At 41.4% G+C, this 15,534-nt stretch overlaps 1 protein-coding gene across 1 annotated transcript in view; it reads left to right on the top strand.

Moving 5' to 3' along the window:
- Positions 1–15,534, top strand: part of ATIC (5-aminoimidazole-4-carboxamide ribonucleotide formyltransferase/IMP cyclohydrolase) — a 67,198-nt gene that overhangs the window by 4,515 nt on the left and 47,149 nt on the right. The window contains exons 3-5 of the mRNA XM_015821654.1: positions 12,615–12,691; positions 13,450–13,516; positions 14,903–14,991. Of these exons, the coding sequence (XP_015677140.1) occupies positions 12,615–12,691; positions 13,450–13,516; positions 14,903–14,991 (233 nt within the window). The remainder of the gene's footprint in view (positions 1–12,614; positions 12,692–13,449; positions 13,517–14,902; positions 14,992–15,534) is intronic.

Genomic DNA, 15,534 nt, shown 5'->3' with positions numbered 1-15,534 from the left:
GATGAAATACCTGGAAACCCGGCGGGCAGATGTCCACGAGGGGTACACCCCCTTCCGTGCCCAGCCAGGTCTCGGTGATCCCTGCCAGGTCCGCACCCCCCTCTTGAATAAGATCTTGAATGAGGGGGGCCTTGTTCACCACGGACCTGGCATTGCATAGCATCAGCCGGTGATCCCGGGCCCGAGGGTCTAAGATCCCCGGAGACCGAGTAGAGTCCTGAGGACCGGAGCACCCGCAAGCTTGTAAGCAGCGTGTGCGTGCTCCCAGAACCCGATATGGTCCTCTGCTCCCGCCATATCTGCCCCTCCCACTGACCGTACTGATCACACCACCCTCCCTTAGCCCCCCAACCTCCCCCCTCACCATTCTAATGCCGCGTCCCTCAGACATGGCCGACCTTAGCCTCAGGGAGACATCCCCTGTCCCCCCTAACCACCCCCATACCCCCTAAAAAAATTTTAAAACACCCCTCTAAAAAAGCCCTTAGTTTCATTTTTTCCCCTCTGTCTGCTGCATACCACCTCTCGGGGCTCCACACCCCTTCATCGAGGCAGGCCCTTGGGATTGTACTGGGCCAGGCCTGCGCGAGGGGGGAATCGCGCAGGACCAGCAGATCCGTCCTGGAGTACATTCCGGGTGAAGCAATGGGTCCGGCAGCAGGGAACCAAAAAAGGGGGGAGAAACAGTCCTCGTGGAGTTGGTCAATTCAGGGAGCCGCTCCCCAAGCCCTCGCCACGTCCTCTGTCCCAGCTAGGTCTTCTACTGGGGCGAATCCTTCGGACCTCCGCCGGGCGAAATCCTGGCCGAGTGTTCCCTCCCAACCAGGTCTTCCGCCAGGCCGAGGCCTTCCAAATCCCCCCACCGGAGTCTTCCATCCCAGCCAGGTCTTTCATCTACCCGGCCAGATCTTTCACGATGGATCCTCCATTATGCTTACTTCCACAGTAAATTCCACTTTCTATGTGGTCAAGACAAGATATGAAATCCCAACTTTTGCAGGCAGCACAATCAATTAGAAATCCACAATAAAAGTGCAGATTAAAGAGCAGAATGTTTTAGAGATCACCAGGCAAAACAGGTACCCATGAAAAAGTGGTTGGTGAACATCAAATGAAAAAGAAAAGTAAGCAGGGCATTGGAGTATCAGTATCCCATCAGAAGGGCATAAGCAGAATTAGTCCTACCAAGAAGTAAAACTGCACACCGTTTTTCTACAGGCCCCACCTGCGGTGTCCAATATCCAAAAGTAGAAGAGGTCAAGAAGTTAGGGCATGAATGGACCACATGTCCTTGTGTTCTAAGCTTCTTTTTGGTTGTCGTCTCTAGGACCTCTGGAGGGAGGGTTTTCCTTCGATCTATCTGATGGTGAGAACATGTCTCCGGGACACTTTTTTGCTGTGAAAGCCCAAAAGAAACTTATCATCAGTCTGAAAAATAAGCAAGATCTGATGGTGTGCCCAGGTAAGATATCTACTGATGTCCTCAGTTTCAAAGACAACATTATTCTTTGTGAAAGGCTAGGCTAGTCTAAGTTATGACTGACGATGTCATCAGCTTTGCTATGAAACCCTTCCTGGAACCTCTGTCTCCTGATGTCCTCTCCATTGTATCCCCAGCTCTACTGTTAAACTACATTTCCTCTCCTTTGCATTAAAGTCACTTGTGTATTCATGTGTTGTCAATGCATGTAAGCGCTATGAGGTGAACATGATGTGTATACGGAATACATCAAGCATTTAGAACCTGGAGAAACCATTTCCAATTCTTTCATAGATGAGCAACCTTTTCATTGTGTGGTGGCTAAGGGGTGGCTCTCCCTATCTTTTACCTTTCAAGGATCTTCTCAGCCAGTCAGAAGTCAGAACCTGAAAGCAGTGACCAATCAAGAAGCCGAAAAGTCTTTATTTTACATCATACAACAACCTCCACAGTTTGGCAAGCTGTTGAATAGCCAGAAGAACAACGGGGAAGAGCTGAGAAATTTCACCCAAGCTGAGGTTAAAATGTTTGGGACTTTTTTGTGTGATGTAGGCCACCAATCTTAATTATGTGCATTGATCATCAACTCTAGAGGAAGGGCTAAAAGTGGTAATCTTTTGGGTTGGGAGAAATCATTTTCATTTCTTCCTGGTTTGAGTGATGACCAGATGTGGTATGAAGCTGTTTCCTTTTAATCACGTGGAAACAGGGTCTACAATATTCTTTCTGAGATGTTTTTTGGAACAAGGAGCAAAAAAATGGGAGAAGAAAAGGATCAAAAAATTCATTCACTTTTTCAGGGGGGTAAAGTCAGTTTACTATAACCTGAGTGCACCAAAATGAAGTTGTGGAGGACAAACATCATAATAAGGATCTGATCTCTCCCCACTTGGAAAAATAACATTGGGGGGGGGGGGGACATGAAAGAGCATAACTGGTGGTTATGGAATACCACCAGCACTTCCATGGGAGAAATAGAAGGACAAAAAGAGGAGAATTTAGTGATGAGGCAGCCTACATATCAACTTTCTCCAACAAAATGTTCTTGTGAACTTCATCTCTCACCAGCCCCCAGCCAGAAAAAAGCCCCTTTATGCTGACTTGGTTTTGTAGGAGTTGATGTCCATCATATCTAGAGAAATCCAACTGGGGAAGTCTCCTTTTGCATGGATACAAGTAGACCTACCTAGAACCCAAAGGTCCAGAGAATAAGAAGTTCCAATCAAACTAATGTTCTTGATTTTTTTCACTTTAATGAATGTTTTGTCCTTCTTGTCTTCGGCAAACAGGTAGATGCTGGAATCATTGCATACCACCACGAGATGCCACCAGAACCTTTCTGGATCCGTGAAGATAATTTCCACTTCCAAATTTCTTCTCCATCGGTGACCACAGACCTATTTGTCCTTGGTGTGGTGATATCGTTCGAGGCCAGCTGTCCTCAGGGCTCCTCTCAGCTGTGGAGAAATAAAGGTAGGAAGCAGAGACGTGGAGACATGCTCAGAAAGCAGATCGGTGGCTGCTAGGAGACTGGAAGGTTTTTAAGGGAGCGGAGTTATTCTGCTATGATTGGGCTGATCCATGAATCAGAACACAGTTATCCAACCAATTGTGTAATTCTCAATTTTTTTCTTTGTTTTTGGTAACAGAGATCTCAACTTCTGGGTGGGTACAAAAATGAAACGGGGAAGGCATGCATACAAAATTCAGAGTTTAGGATAACGTGGGTGTTAATCATCAGCAGTGGAGGAGAGGAGAAAGAAGTTCAAGGCTTATGTGCAAGTATTCATGCCTTTAAAAATGTAGACACTGAGAAGAGGAGGTTGTGAAACAAGCCTGGACCAGAAAGAAAGAGATCGATCCGTTTCTAGCAGCACTTCTTCTGAGAAATGAGAGCAGGTGGCAGGAACAGAAGCAATGGAGAAAGGAAAAGAAATGTTCTGTTGTTATTTGAAAAAAAAGGGGGTTATAGAAGTCCTCAACTTATGGCCATAATGAACCTGCCCACTCACATGACCTCAGGAGGGGCCAGCCATTGAAACTTTGGAACTGGGTCATGATGTGCCCCCAGAGAAATCCATCAAAACTTCAAAAAGTCGCTAAGGACCAGTCATAAATCGAAGGCAATGAAGAAAGGCAGATTAAGTACAGCTCAGGTGGACCTCTGGCACCTTCTGAGACTATTTTCTTGAGCTGTACTTAATCTGCCTTTCTTCCTTCTCTTCACTTTTTCCACTTCCCTTGTCCGTTCTCTCTTTGACACTCTCTTTCTTCCACAGCAGCTTCTACATTGCCTCCTTGGTTTGAACCAATGGCATGTTTCAGGAAGATGACCACCCCTTGTTTCTCCTTTTCTTCTCTCTTTCAGGCCTCACTGTCCCAGAAGCTCAAAGTGCAGCCATCAACGTCTCATTACTGGATGCGTCCAACCTTCTAACCAAAGAACTGGAACCAATGAGAGCTTCCTATGACGTGGTCTTTCTGGTGACCAAATTGCCCACATATGGGACCCTTTCTCTTCCAGATGGTCCAGTTAATAAGAGACACCCCTATTTTCTGCAATCTGACCTTGCTGCAGGTGGACTGGAATATTTCCACAATGGTCCTGGATTCCTGGATGATTATTTCAGATTTGATGCTTGGCTCCGGCACAACATGGTGAAATCTATTCAGCCTCCACAAAATGGAGATGAAATCATTANTCTTCCTCCAAGCCGACTCCACCGCCGGGCCGCTGGGCCGTCGGGCCACGCCCCTCACCGCCCAGGCCGCGACCGGGCCGTCAGGTCTTCCTCCGGCTGAAAATCGGGCCGGAACCAGGCCGAGCCCACCGCCGGGCCACCAGGCCGCGCCCTTCGCCCGACCGGTCCCCGTCAGGCCGCGACCGGGCCGAGCCCAGGCCGAGACCGAGGAGACCGAGGAGCTCAGGCCGAGACCGGGGAGACCAGGGAGACCGGGGTGACCGGTAAGTCGTACTCCCGGCCGCCGGGGGGCCCAGCACCCCAAATCAGGGTCCAGGCAAAGCCTCTGACCCTCCGAGGCTCCCCATTCCCGCTGCCGGCTCCGCTTTCCCTACGGAGCTAACCCCAGTAGGTCCGCCATGCAGCTAGCTCAACAAATACCTTAGCAAGATGGAGTGGTTGTGGATCTTTGTCCCCCTGGAGTTAGGAGAATTGACATCTCTCTCTATAACATTGCCCCTGACTGATCTGGTATGCAGTTTGAGATTCCTCTTGGACACAAGTCTTCTGCTGGAAGTGTGGTTTTGTTGTTTTTTATCAATTGTTGTGAGTTGCCTAGAATCATGTGAAATAGATGAGAACATAAGTCCAGAAAATAAATAATGGTACCCTCACTGGTGTCTTTCAACAATATTTTTTTAATCTAGATTTGTTTCAAGTTTTAGACTAATGGTTGAAATTAACTGGAGTCACCTTAATGACTGACCCTTATTGGAAAACCCTAATAAAGTCTCGGATGCAGTCATTACAGGAGTTGAACAGGATACCACCAATATGTTGATGATATTGAGTATTATCTTACTGTGGTAACTGTGTTTAGGAGTGCTTATATCAGCTGCAACTGTTTCTGGAAGACCCAACTAAAGCAAAAACTAGCTATTAATTGAAATACTATATGGATTATTGTACATTCTGTGTGCTAAAAGCTCTTAAGAATGCCACCAAACATGGTTGCGGATATTAAATAAGAAAGCTGTGAGCAATCCAAGATCAGGCCACATCAAAGTATGTCTTCAGCTGTTCTAGCCAGTTGCAGTCTTCAAAGAAAGTTCTATTGTCCCACAGGTTAGAGATTTTGTTAGCTCATCTTACAGATACACTTAAATCAATAAAAATCAAGAACAAATCAATTAACTAAAATAAACCAATAAACCAGGACATGGTACTTAGTTGTGACATGTAATGCTTGTATTCTCTGTCTGAAAACAGTTCAGCATATATTTGCAGCAAGTCCAAGCTTACAGTAATGTTTGAACAAAAAGTATAAAAAAATGGAAGCAATGAGTGGCCATACCTAAACTGATACGATCAAATTAAAGAATGGAAATAAATAAATATATCCAGGATGCAAAAACAATGGAAGAGAAAACCAGAAACAACTGGTAAAAAAGATACGTTGTACCACTGGAATTCAGAAATTGCTTGTAGATGTTTTTAAAAGAAGTGGGCTCTGAATTTTCAGGGGCAGAAAAGGGATGCTGTTGAACAAGAGGTAGGATGATTGATCCCTGAAAGACAGAGAGAAGCAGCTGCACCTAGCAAGAGGACAGAAAGACTTGTATTGTTGGCAGCCTATTATTAGGAAAACAGAAAGAAGTGTGTTGGCTACTGCATATGCTTATGAACTAGGAATCCAGAAGAGGAAACTGACAGGAATTTCAGTATTTTTCAAGTCCCGTGACAGTTATACTTTCCTGTGATTCTGTGTGTGCACAATTATTAGGCAAGTATTTTGACCATAGCATCATTTTCATGCATATTTTCTGCCTCCAAGCTGTATAAACCTGAATGCTTAGAGGATATAAGCATATCAGGTGATGTGTATTTGTGTAATGAGGGATGGTGTGGCCTAAGGCAGAGTTCCCCAACATTTCCGGGTTAGTGGCCTGGAGGGGAGGGAGGGGGTAGGGGGTAGTTGTTTTGTGAGAGGGGCATGTGCAAGGGGCACATACGAGCACCCATTGCTTGAGTGAGTGAGACTGAGAGAACCTGTGACAAGCAAGTGAGGCTCTGAGCACTCGTGTGAGTGTGGCTACAAGGGCCTGCGACACTTGTGTGAGTGGGGCTGTGAGTTCCTTTGACGCTTGTGCAAGTGGGACCCCAAGCGCGCGTAACACACCTGTGCGCCCCAGACAGCCATTCATATGACCCGGTTGCAAAGAGGCCACGGCCCACAGGTTGGGAACCCCTGGCCTAAGGAGATCAACACTCTTATCAAGGTGTGCATAATTATTAGGCAACTTGTTTTCCTCAGGCAAAATGGGCCAAAAAGAGATTTAACTCTTTCTGAAAAGTCAAAAATTGTAAAAAGTCTTTCAGAGGGATGCAGCACTCTTGAAATTGCTAAGATATTGGGGTGTGATCACAGAACCATCAAATATTTTGTTGCAAATAGTCAACAGGATCGCAAGAAATGTATTGAGAAAAAAAGATGCACGTTTATTGCCAAAGATTTGAGAAGACTCAAATGTGAAGCTACCAGGGACCCATTTTACTCCAGTGCGGTCATATTCCAGAAATGCAACTTACCTGGAGTGCCCAGAAGTACAAGGTGTACAGTGCTCAGAGAAATGGCTAAGGTAAGGAAGGCTGAAACCGGACCACTGAATAAGACACATAAATTGAAATGGCAAAACTGGGCTAAGAAATATCTGAAAACAGATTTTTCAAAAGTTTTATGGACTGATAAGATGAGAGTGACTCTTGACGGACCAGACGGATGGGCCTGTGGCTGGATCAGTAATGGGCACAAAGCTCCACCTCTATTCAAATGCCAGCAAGGCGGAGGTGGGGTACTGGTATGCGCTGGCATTATTGAAGATGAGCTAGGTGGACCTTTTTGGGTTGAAGAAGGACTCAGAATCAACTCCCAAACCTACTGCCAGTTTTTAGAAGACACTTTCTTCAAGCAGTGGTACAGGAAAATGTCTGCATCTTTCAAGAAGATCATGATTTTAATGCAGGACAATGCTCCATTGCATGCATCAAAGTACTCTACTGCGTGGTTAGAATGAAAGAATAATGACATCTGACCTAAACTCTATTGAGAACTTGTGGGCCCTTCTTAAACGAGAGATTTACGGTGAAGGAAAACAGTACACCTCTCTGAGCAGTGCGTGGGAGGCTGTGCTTGCTGCTGCACAAAACATTGATCGTCAACAGATCAAGAAACTGACAGACTCCATGAATGAAAGGCTTATGACTTTTATTGACAAGAAGGGTGGCTATATTGGTCACTGATTTTTTTTTGAAATGTCAGAAATGTTTATTTGTACATTTTGAGTTTGTTTGTTTATTATTCTCACTTTAACAGATGCAACTAAATGAGTGACATGGGGCAAATTTCATTTTTCATTTAGTTGCATGATAATTCTGCACACTAATAATTGCCCAATAATTGTGCACCCACAGATATTCTCCTAAGACAGCCAAAATCTCACTTTTACTTTCTTAAATATTCAGGTTTGAGATTTATTAGCATTTTGGATTGACCAAGAGCACTGCAGTTGTTCAATAAGAAAAATTATCCTCCAAAATACAAGTTGCCTAATAATTGTGCCCACAGAGTATACTTCTGTGAGCAACTACAACCCAGTCATCTTGGATTTTGAAGGTAAAGGAAGTTCAAGATACTGGGAGCTCACAAAGTCTACTTTAATCCTTTTTCCCAGTCTTGAAGAGGATGGGGAAGGAATATAAGAATTCAGGGAATTACTGGTTATACAAATGGGGTTGCAGGAAATACTTGGTTTCTGTGTCAAAAGTCTGGATGATGATAGACTGCTGGGAGATGGGTTGAGCCTTACAGGGATTACAAAAATATGTGTAACTGAAATATAGATTTGCTTAAAAGATAAAAATTGAAACTTGAGGGGTTTGAAGATGAAAAACGTGATTGGAAGTTAAATACCCCAAACAAAAGTTTCATGCCTCAATATGGTAAAGAATTTTCATGCAATTTGTGTGTCTCCACTAATACTCAGACTGGGAAATAATTAAGATGAGCTTGAGCTCTTAGCACAGAAAGGCTAATATAATTTAATAGATATATCTGAATGGATGATCCTGTGATTAGAATAAAATAGTTGAAATATGTTATGAATGTTACGATCAAAGACCAAAACAAACATTCCAGAAAACATCAAATCATTGTATACAGATAACCAAAAATTACAAATGCTTACATTAAAAATGTAATGAAAGGACATAAAACATTTTATTTCCTTTCTTGCCACGGTTTCAAAGTGAATCACTGCAGTTACTGTAAGTTAGCAACATGGTTTTTAAGTGAATGGCTTCCCCATTGAGTCTGCTTGTCAGAAGGTCGCCAAAGGTGATTACATGACCCTGGGACACTGCAACCACCATAAGTTTCCTCTTTCTTCTATGTATTCAAAATGGGCAGTGATTAATATTTATATGTATATATATATGTATGGGTGTAGGTATAAAAGAAAAAAAGAAAAAGAAAGAAAGAAAGAGATAGATAGATAGATAGATAGATAGATAGATAGATAGATAGATAGATAGATATAGCATGTGTATATATGTGTGTTATGTACCGGTATGTATATGGGTAGATATATACTTTCTTTTGAGAGCAGGCAACAGGACTTCATTTTTAATGTGGGCCAGTGAGTTCATAGCAAAAAATGACAATAAAGGTTATCTTATCTTAAAAATATATGCCAGTTGCCAAATGTCTGAATATTGATCACATGACCATGGGAATGCTGCAGTGGTCATAAGTGTGAAATTAGAGTCAAGTCTCTTTTTTCAAGTTTGAATGGTTATAAAATGAATGGTTGTAAGTTGAGGACTACCTGTAGATAAGTGAGGTAAATTGATGCAGATAACAGTATCTATTACATGTGCTAAAAATTACATCAGTGACATAAAGAGATACCCTTTCTCTCCAAAATGGTCCATTAAATCAACATTTTATTGTATTTAGTATTATTCTAAGAGTAAGCATTATATATCTCCCATGGGTACTTGTTTTCTTTAAAGTTGGGGTTTGCTACTCAACTGGAGGCTGTAATTCTATGCCCTAGTAATATTATGTAATGCATACACCATCTTAAAAAGTATCAGAAAAGAACAAAAAAGGAATATTACAATGTTGTGGAAAGTGCAAAAGAAGTGTAGGTATCAATAATGGCATCCACTTTGAGATATAAGTTAGGAGCAACTTTAGTTTTTCAAAATCAGACATTGTACCATTAATTATTCCTTAAAAGGTACGTATTTCTGTCTCCAAGCCAGTTTCTATAAGATTGGACTTCACTACTTGCATTCAGTTTCTCACACATTGAATTATGAGGCTAGCTTGGAATAAATAATTTTCTTTTAACTTTTGTCTTTCATCTGAAAAAGAAAATAGGAATTCCTCATTGCATCTTGGAAAAATCACTTTTGTGTACAGGTAGTCCTCGACTTATAACACACTTGGTGACCGTTCAAAGTTACAATATCATTACATTTTTCACACGACCATTGCAGCCTCTCCATGATCATGTCATCAAAATTCAGATGTTTGGCAACTCATTCATATTTATGACGGTTGCAATGTCCTGGGGTCATGTGATCACCTTTTGTGACCTTTTGACAAGCAAAGTCAATAGGGAAGCCAGATTCACTTAATAGCCTTGTTACTAAGTTAATCACTACAGTGATTAACAACTGGGGCAAGAAAAGTCATAAAATGGAGCAAAATTACTTAAATAAATATTTATGTTGCTAAATGAGACATTTGTTATTTACTAGATTCGTATCCTGCCTTTAACTCAAGATGACCAATAATATTTGTCCCTCCTATTTTCCCACAACAACCTTGTGAGGTGGGTTGGGCTGAGAGTAAGTGACTGGCCCTAGGTCACCTAGCTAGCTTCCATAACTGAGGCAGGACTAGAACTCGCAGTCTCCTGGTTTCTAGCCCATCACCTTTTCCACCTTATCCAAACTGGCTCAATGTATATGCTAGAAATATAAAAACTGACAATCATAATCACTCTGTGAAAAAATTGTAATTCCTCAAAACAATGATGTCTAATGATTTCATAGAATCATAGTATATGATTTATACATACATACATACATACATACGTGTGTGTGTACAACAGCACCCTGTTCCATTGATCATATATATATATATTGTATATCAGTGATATATCGCTTGTATATCCGTGATTGCATGACCTCTGTAAATGCCATGCACTAAAGAGCAGAGGTCCCCAACCTTTTGAGCACCAGGGACCGTTTCCGTGGAGAGAGGTTTTTCTGTGGACCAAAGGGGGCATGGTTTCATGTACTGCCTGCCTCCCGCAGATGGGGCTTTGCTCGTTTGCGCGGACTGGTTTTTGGCATGCCACGGCCCGGTACTGGTCCACGGACCAAGGGTTGGGAACCCCTGCTGTAGATACTTCCTTTTTTGTGTCAACTATCATGTCCCCCCAATCCTTCTCTTTGATAAGCTAAACATATCTAGCTCTCAATTGTTCATCATGCAGTTTAGCCTCCGGGCCCTTTATCATCTTTGCTGCTCTTTTCTGGACTATTTCTAGGGTCTCAACATTTTTTTGTATCGTGATAACCAGAACGGGACACAGTATTTCAAGTGTGGTCTCACCAGCATGGTGTAAAGTGGTACTACTCGATGCTATCCCTTTGTCTGACGCTATCTGATTTGTGGTTTAGTCCTATAAGTTGGTCACCTTCCCCCACCTTCCCCCTTTCAAATCCTTCAAATGAGCTGAGCAAGTTGTTTCCAAACACATGCTTTTTTTTCCTTGTCAGGTGCAGTCTATCTCTTACTAGAGGCCCTTCCTGTAAGTAGTGGATACATGGTCAAGAAGCTAAAGTTCCCATGGTGGCACCATCCTTTGAACCAGCAATTTACTTCTAAAATCCTCTGTTCCCTCATTGGATATTGACCTTCAATTGGAAGTACAGTATAGATGAGATGACCACCTGTGCTCCTAATTCTTTGGCTATCCTGCTTAGTTGCTCATAGTCCAGTGATGGCGAACCTTTTAGAGACCGAGTGCCCAAACTGCAACCCCAAATCCACTTATTTATCCCAAAGTGCCAGGGCTGCATCAACATTGTGGTGCCCTCATGAGGGGCGTGGGCGTGGCCCAGTGATCACGGCAGACTGGATGAGCGTGGCCGGGGCCAGTCCCTCAACATCTTCGAGGCATCCCGGGGGGGGCAACGCTGCTTACTCGCTCACTTCCTGCCCTGTCACTTCCAAACGTCATGTGCTCTCTGGCGAACTCAGCTGGGGCAACGGCACACATGCCCACAGAGAGGACTCTGAGTGACGCCTCTGGCACGCGTGCCATAGGTTCGCCACCACTGTCATAGTCCATTAAAATTGCTTTCAGAGTCTTAGAAGTATTATTTGTCCCAATATGAAAGAGGAGAAAGCAATAATAATTGACAGGCTGGCTTATTTTGGTGAGCCTCTCCATCACATCTTTAATCTTTGCACTTGGAAGACAACACATTTCCCTTAAGAATTTGTCTAGTCTACAGATTGTTGTCTCTGTTCCTTTAAATAGTGAATCTCCAATCACCAACACATGCCTTTTTTTATTTGGGAAAGTCTGAGCTACTTTACTTCTTGTCACTGGTACATTTGGCAAAATCAGGTGCCTGCCTGTTTCCTTCCTGGGGGAGGATATAAATATGAATATTTAATTAATTGTTAATTAAGAAAAATATTTTAAAAATATGATTACATATGCTAATATCTAGACCCATGTAATAGACTAAAGACGCATCAATAATTGCTTAGTAAAGGAAGGAATCTATCACGGCTAATGTATTTCCAAATAGCTAAAAAAATCTTAGGCAATTTTGGAGAAGGAGGAGAGACCCTAAGAAAAATGGCAGAATTTGAAATATTTATACAGAATCAAAATAATTTATTAGGCTGCATTTACAAACAATACAGACACAACAAATAAAGAATTGATAAAATAGATGCAAAATTTCAAAGAAAAAACCCAGTGGAACAACCTATGGAGCAAATCAATAAAATTTACACCAAGCTACAATCTGAAGGAGAACATAGAACATAGTAGAAAATGTTCTCAGGTGGTTCCAACGTGGCCAAAAGTATTAACCCCTCCACTTTTTCCCAAGAATTCCAATTTGACATGAAGTAAGTTGACACAAGTAAATGGTATCCACCATTCTTTATTTCGTACAGCAGACATTTTGCTTTTGATGCACGACTTAACGTATTCTTGTAAATAATAAAACAGCAGTCTAAAAAGGCAGCAAAACTGAAGCCTAGATGCTGAAGGCAGCAAAACTGAAGCCTTTTGTTATATGAATGCTGTAGGTGCTACATAATGTTTTTGACTTCTCCTTTCTTTTTGGAACAGAGATGTTTCCGATCTTACTGGCTTTCCAGAAATGCTTGGAGGACGTGTGAAAACTCTTCATCCTGCAGTGCATGCAGGTATGTTACTCTGTTGTGAATGAATTAGTACTTTATTAGGGTCCTAAAACAGCTAATAATAAAAAACAGATTCTCTTACATAAAATTGATACTGTAATTTGCATGGAGCTGCAAAAAGATGGATTGATTGGAGTTTCAGTTAATCTATAGCAGCCTTCCTCAACCTGTTGCCTTTAGCATCTCATCATTTAAATCAAAATAGGAAGGATGAAGGGATTCAGGATTGGAAGTCCAGGGCATTTCAAAAACAGCCATCTAAAATTGCTGTTATTCAGACAGCTAACTTGTCTCCCAGCTGCATCCAGACTGCAAGCTGGGAACTTGTCATAAAGGATTCTTCCATATGAATGCATTTTTCAGCATGATAGATGTGCGTGACAGGAGAAAGCATTTTATCTCTGATACCTTGTTTCACACATCAAAGGCTGAAAATAAATCTTCTATAGAATAATTTAAAATAGTGTGCATTGCAGATACTGTTTCTCAGGTGACATTTTTAATATATTTACAACTTCTTGGCTTGTTTCAAAGCAATATTGGGATGGCTAGGGTTAAAAGAAAAGAAGCCAGCTTACTTTCAAGAGTAAAACCTTTAGAAGAGAATGTGATGGTACTTTTTTTTTCTTCATACACCAACTGTTTTCATATGATTTTCTTAGTATAAATCCTACTGCTATTTCCCGTTGGCAATCTTTAGCAAGGGCCTGGACTGTCTTTTACATTTTCTGAGCCTCTCTTTTTCCTCACACAAAAACTAGGCATCCTGGCTCGTGACATTCCACAAGATAAAGCTGACATGGAGAAATTGGATTTCAGCCTTGTAAGGTAAAAAGGGTGGTTGGGGGTTAATAAATAATTATGAAGTCAACCTTTGATATCAATTGATGGAAGTTAACTTTGCATAGAGATTAAAGTTTGTTTTTCACTATAAAGTACCCCCCCCTGTAAGTGCACATTTTCAGAATTGATGCCTTTTTTGTGAAAGGGAGGGATTTGTAATTGTGAAAGAAATGAACAAATCTTGACTTCTCATCATTTACTTTGAAGCATTGGCAAATATGCCCTTTTAAGATTTACTTAGCTTTATTTGAATTTCAACACGTAAGTCAACCTCAGACGTGAGAGGGCAAAGTGTCAGGGCCAGTCTTTGATGCTGAGATGTTGGTCTCCCACTCTCCTTAGTCAGCCACTGCGTAACTTTTGCCCCTTTCTTTAATCAAATATTGAAAGAAAACTTACACATGGTGAATTCAGTATTGGAGTCACAAATATTCCAGAAAAATATGCAAATAGAATGCTTGGGTTTTTTATTTATTAAATGTTTATGCACCCATCTCACTAATACAGCAATTCTGGGTGGTTTTCGGTATAATAAAAAGTAAAAAAGGTAAAGAATGCAATTAAAATTAGGAAAGTTAAATAGAAAAACTAAAAAAAACAAGGTGATTGATAGCCTCAGGCTGGGGATCTTCTCTACCTGGTCAGCTACCCCCAACATAGTATGCAGAGCCTAGTTTTCAGATTCTTCCAGAAGGCCAGGAGTGTGGAGACTTATAACTGAAGGCAGTCATGGTGAAAGTAAAAGTTAGAGTATGGCTTTTCTAACCTTTCAGTATTTTCAGTATTCTGAAAAACTTTTTTCAATATTCAAAGTCAAATTCATTTGCAGCCAAAAGGCTCAAAATGCTTTTCAATATGGTGTATGAATAGCATCCTCTTTGGAAGTGCACTGTATCTGATAAATTATCATTACTGGGACTATTCCCTCTTTATTTATTTTTCCCTAGTTGGCAAACATTCTAGAAACAGCATATAATGGAGGCAGTCTGTTGGTATGATGTAGGCAAGTTCCAAAACATCCAATTAGTGAAATCTGAAGGATGTAATAATGTTAGCAGCATGTATTAGTCAGCAGGAAACCCATGCTCACAGAAATGTTCTCTTACCTTGACTTATTGTAGTGCTCTTCCTTAGCCATACTTGATAGAAACTAGGAAGATCCCCATCATCAGAGCACCAGTGTCAACCTGCCTGAAAGCAATTTTCAGGTGATGATTCAGGAAAGATTCTTCATGGGCTACAGCAGGGATAAAATAACAGTTGCATTACATTGAGACAAGATAAAAAATTATTTTGTTGGCAGAGAGTCATGCAAATGACAGTTGTGTCTTTTGAATTTAATTTAAAGTTACTCCATGCTTCTTTTTTTAGAATTGTAGTTTGCAATCTCTACCCGTTTGTCAAAACAGTGGCCTCCCCAAATGTTACTATACAAGAAGCTGTTGAACAGATTGACATCGGTAAGTCAGTATGGACTATGTATTGTAAACATATTTTGCTTTGAGTCAGTACTTAGTGGATACCATAACCTCTTAAGTGAAAGCAGTCTTCACATATTGTATTCATATATACTTTCTCCCATTGACCTTCCTATTTTTGTTGCATGATACTCTGCTAAGGAAAGATTTGGAATTATTAAGTTGAAAGGGGCCATGTAGGCCACTGAGTCCTAGCCTCTGCTCATTAATGCTCTGTTCAAATCAGAGCATCCCCAATACATGGTTTCATTAAGGTAAAATAGTTCTGCTATTGAACAACTTTTGCTGTTATAATTGTTTTCTAGCATTTAATTGGAATCTGCCTTCTTGGAACTTAAATCCATAATTTTGCATCCTGCACTGTGGAGCAGAATTTTGGTCTTGATCATCCAGTATTTGAAGAGCACCGTCATGTCCCTCCTCAGCCTTCTCTTCTCAAGGCTAAACATTCCTGGTTCATCCAGTCTGTCCTCATTAGCTTTCTGGGTCTCTTTTTCTCCATTTGAACATAGGAGATTTAAATTC

Source organism: Protobothrops mucrosquamatus, unplaced genomic scaffold (genome assembly GCF_001527695.2).
Source record: "Protobothrops mucrosquamatus isolate PMUCROS unplaced genomic scaffold, P.Mucros_1.0 scaffold1377, whole genome shotgun sequence".
Taxonomy (NCBI): Eukaryota; Metazoa; Chordata; class Lepidosauria; order Squamata; family Viperidae; genus Protobothrops; species Protobothrops mucrosquamatus.
The sequence above is the reverse complement of the archived record's forward strand: the minus strand, read 5'-3'. Positions and strand labels throughout refer to the sequence as shown.